Source organism: Triticum dicoccoides, chromosome 5B (genome assembly GCF_002162155.2).
Source record: "Triticum dicoccoides isolate Atlit2015 ecotype Zavitan chromosome 5B, WEW_v2.0, whole genome shotgun sequence".
NCBI lineage: Eukaryota > Viridiplantae > Streptophyta > Magnoliopsida > Poales > Poaceae > Triticum > Triticum dicoccoides.
In genome coordinates, this window is record NC_041389.1 from 685,921,375 (window position 1) to 685,924,987 (window position 3,613).

General features: G+C 48.0%; 1 protein-coding gene across 2 annotated transcripts in view; it reads left to right on the forward strand.

Annotated features, from left to right (window-relative positions):
* Positions 1-1,510: 1,510 nt before the first annotated feature.
* LOC119312626 (MAG2-interacting protein 2-like) overlaps positions 1,511-3,613 on the forward strand; it is a 10,487-nt gene continuing 8,384 nt past the window's right edge. The window contains exons 1-5 of one of the 2 annotated variants that reach the window (XM_037588367.1): positions 1,511-1,696; positions 1,797-1,875; positions 1,984-2,172; positions 2,868-3,063; positions 3,170-3,393. In XM_037588367.1, the coding sequence (XP_037444264.1) occupies positions 1,628-1,696; positions 1,797-1,875; positions 1,984-2,172; positions 2,868-3,063; positions 3,170-3,393 (757 nt within the window). In that variant the 5' untranslated portion in view covers positions 1,511-1,627. Of the gene's footprint in view, positions 1,697-1,796; positions 1,876-1,983; positions 2,173-2,867; positions 3,064-3,169; positions 3,394-3,613 lie in introns of those variants that run through there. The other variant, XM_037588368.1, reaches the window with a different exon arrangement.

Consider the following 3,613-nt stretch of genomic DNA (forward strand, 5'->3'; position numbering starts at 1 on the left):
CGCCGCGTGACAGTCACCACGTGTCCCCGCAGTTGCCATGGTCTGGACCCTCGTCCTTGTTTATTTAACTGCAGTTGCCATGTCGCTGAACTATTGTTGCCATGTTGGACAACTACAGTTGCCATGGTTGCTCAACTGCAGTTGCCATGTATGGTCTGGTTTACTGCAGTTGCCATGATTTCAAAACTTTAGGAGTTGCCACCTACTAACACTAGGCAGTTGCCATGTAGCACTACAAAAAAGGCATGGCAAAAAGACATGTTCGGGTAAAAGAGAGAGTTGCCATGTGCTCACAAGCACGCTAGGGCAGTTCCCATGTAAAAGGAAGAGTTGTCATCTGCTTACGTGCATGCTAGGGCAGTTGCCATGTACCGTGCAAAAACGCATGACAACTCGGGTAAAAGAGAGTTGTCATCTGCTTACAAGCAAAGCTAGGGCAGTTGCCATGTACCCTGCAGAAACACATGGCAACTGACGGCTTTGGGTGTGGGCGAGGAGACGGGCGTGTGGGCGAAGTGATAAACGCCCACACACCAACCCCCTGCGTATGTGAAAACTGATGTGTGGGCGAATTGCTAAACGCCCACACACTAGCCCCCCATGTGGTGAAAAAGGACGTGTGGGCGACCGAATGAATGCTCACACACCAGCCCAGTCCTACATGGCGCACAAAAACTGCTAAAACGCACCAAGATTCGTGCAGAATTAGTTGGACGATGATCCATGCGTGTGAGCGAGTTGCCAGAAGCCTACACGTGTGGGTGTTAGTATTTCCGAAAGAAAAAAGAAACAAAAACAAAACGGTTCGATTTAAGATAGTACCCCTATTTGAGAAGCCAATTACGAGAGAACTGCCACTGGTGGCCAGCCCAGCCGCGCCCAGGAAAACGACTCGTCCCTCTCCTTCGCTCGATCCCCTCCCCGCTCGCGCTCGCCATAGGGTTACAGGGCCGCCGCCGCCGCCGCGCCGCCCGACAGCCTGCCCCGGCCGCTCCTCCGCCTCGCCTGCTCACCTCCAGGCCCACAGCCGCTGCTCCGCCCGACGCCGCCTCCGCCAGATCCACCTCCGCCTCCCTCCCCGACCCGACCCTCTCCGCGATCCCGGCGCAACAGCCCGGAGGAGACGGCGGTGTGGTGCTCCCCCTCCCTCCCTGTAGGCGCGAGCTTGGAGACGACCCAGAGGTGAGGTGGACTGCAGCGGCGGCAGCGCGAGCTTGGAGGCGACCCGGAGGTGCAGCTGCGCGAGCTCGGCGGCAACTCCGTCTCCGGCGCCCCTCCCCCGGAAGCCGGCCTGCTCGCTAGTGCAGCCGGGCCGTGTCTCTCGCCTCTGTCCCGAACGCACAAGGGAGGCGGGCTCGCTCCTCCGTTCTGTCCAGACGGCCGACGGGGAGAGGACTCCGACCGACGAGCGGCGACCGGCAAGTCCCCGCTCCTTCTTTTTTTTCCCTTCTCTTATTCCTTCTTGAAATCTCAGTTTACCAATGATCGTCCTGTCTAAAACTTAGGTTCGTGAGGTGAAATTTGATTGAGAAGATCGAAGGCTAATCAAGTTAGGGGAAACCGTCAAATCTCCAGAGGAAGAAACCTGCTCCTGTGCTCCAACTCCAACCCGGAGATCTCCGGAGAGATGGGGGCGGAAGTCGACGCACTGTACGAGATCGGCCGCCACGCGACTGGATCCCACGAAATCCCCTGTGTGAGTGTGGAAGTCGAACCCGTCCATTCATCCAGATTTTGCATTTACCTCGGTGGCATTCGTTGTTATCTTTGCTGTTATGTAATTCTTGCAACCGCAGGAAAGAGATGAAACCGCTCGAGCGAGCGGTGGCAGTTCAGGTGAAGGAGGGGGCGTCCTCTCGTATCTCTCCTTCCAAGGTTGGATCTTTTACCCCCTACCCTTGAATCAGTTTCAAATCCTCCAAATGTCCATCCAGGAAAGGCTCCTAACAACTTAGCTTCCACGTGCTGCTACCGCCTTGGAAGGCGTAAGTAAGCTCAGGGAGAGGTGGAGTAGGTACAACACTCTTGGGGGGAGTAAGCGGAGGAAGAGGGAAAATGCAGCATCCTTGTTCGTCTCACGGAATGCGGAGTATGTTGCTGTAGCTGTTGGGAACCGCATTTATATCTTGAGAAAGAGCGATGGCTATGAATCACCCTGCGGCATATATACAAGTCAGCCAGCTTTCTACCTGTTCCCACATTGCATTGAGTATTGCCTAGTATAATTCATTGGAAAAAACTGCACAAGCTCTTACTGGTGCAAGTCCTTTTGTGAAATGTTATACCTGTGAATCTGTGATGCTCATACATTGCATTCTTAAACATTAGCTTACACTGGGAATTGTTTAAGCTGTCTTTCTTTTGTCATGGCAATATCGTTTCATGCTTGTAGTTTTGAATAAGAGTGCTATTCACGATTGGTGATGAGCTTTAAAGAATCTGGGTGGAAAATTATTATTTTCACACTAAGTATTCAGGAAGAAAAGTTGAACTCCTATTGTAAGTTTGTTTTGTCCCTGAACATCTTGCTATTATTTGTTCATTATCACATGTTTGGCAGAAGTTATTACTTTTGAATCTCCTAAAAAATGCAGTGCAAATTCAGACTTCATAGAGCTTAGGAGCCGTAGCAGTAGATTTTATTTTCCTATTATTACCATTGATGCCAAAAAAATCTGCCACACGCCCAGCAGTCCGATCTGCTTTCTTTGATTTGCAATTTTGTTTCATAAAAATGGCAGTGCATCTTGCAGTACTGTTTCATGTGCATTGTGCTGCATTGGTTTCACATGATTATGATGCATGGGAGTTATTAAAATTGTTTTGATATGATAGTTTAACAACTATGTCCAATTCTTTCTGGTCAGATAATAATAGAATGGCCTTTTTTACAAACGGGGCCTGGCTGGAGGACCAAGGCATTTTTGGTGTGCTTGATGATTCAAACTCACTGTGTCTCATAAAAGAAAATGGAGATGTATTAACTAGGAGAACAAGCAATCAGTTGAAGCTGTCTTCTCCTATCATTGATTTGCTTGTACAGGACGCTTCAAGTTCACAAAGGTGATTCTCTGTTATTTGCAGTTAAGAGCCTTTCCTTTAAAAATGTTAATCATCATTGTTGCTAATATTTTGGCAATAGCTAATATGATCTTTGTAAATTTTATAGGGGTTTCTACATTTTTACTACTGATTGCAAGGTCCATAAATTTGATTACACTCGAGAACTAGAGGCAACTTTATACCAAGTTTCTATAGTGACTAAAGATGTGCCATCAACTAGATCTCCTCAGTTACCTCAGAGTTTGTCGTGTGTTGATTATCATCAAGATCATTCATTGGTGGTCCTAGTTGGAGATTCCACTCACTCGTCAAGCTCCAATGGCTGTTCTGGTACACCTTTGCGTTATCTCTTTTCTGCTGCTACATCCATCACTAGATATCTGTTTTGCACTATATAGCATATGTAGGGAACTTCTGCTTTAGATAGCCATTGTATATTTAACATTTTCTCTCTGGGTAACATTTTCATCCTGGAAGAACATATCGTGTTTTTTTGAGTAACCTACAAGAATTTTTGTAGTGGATTTTGAACATCAAAAGCTACTGCCCA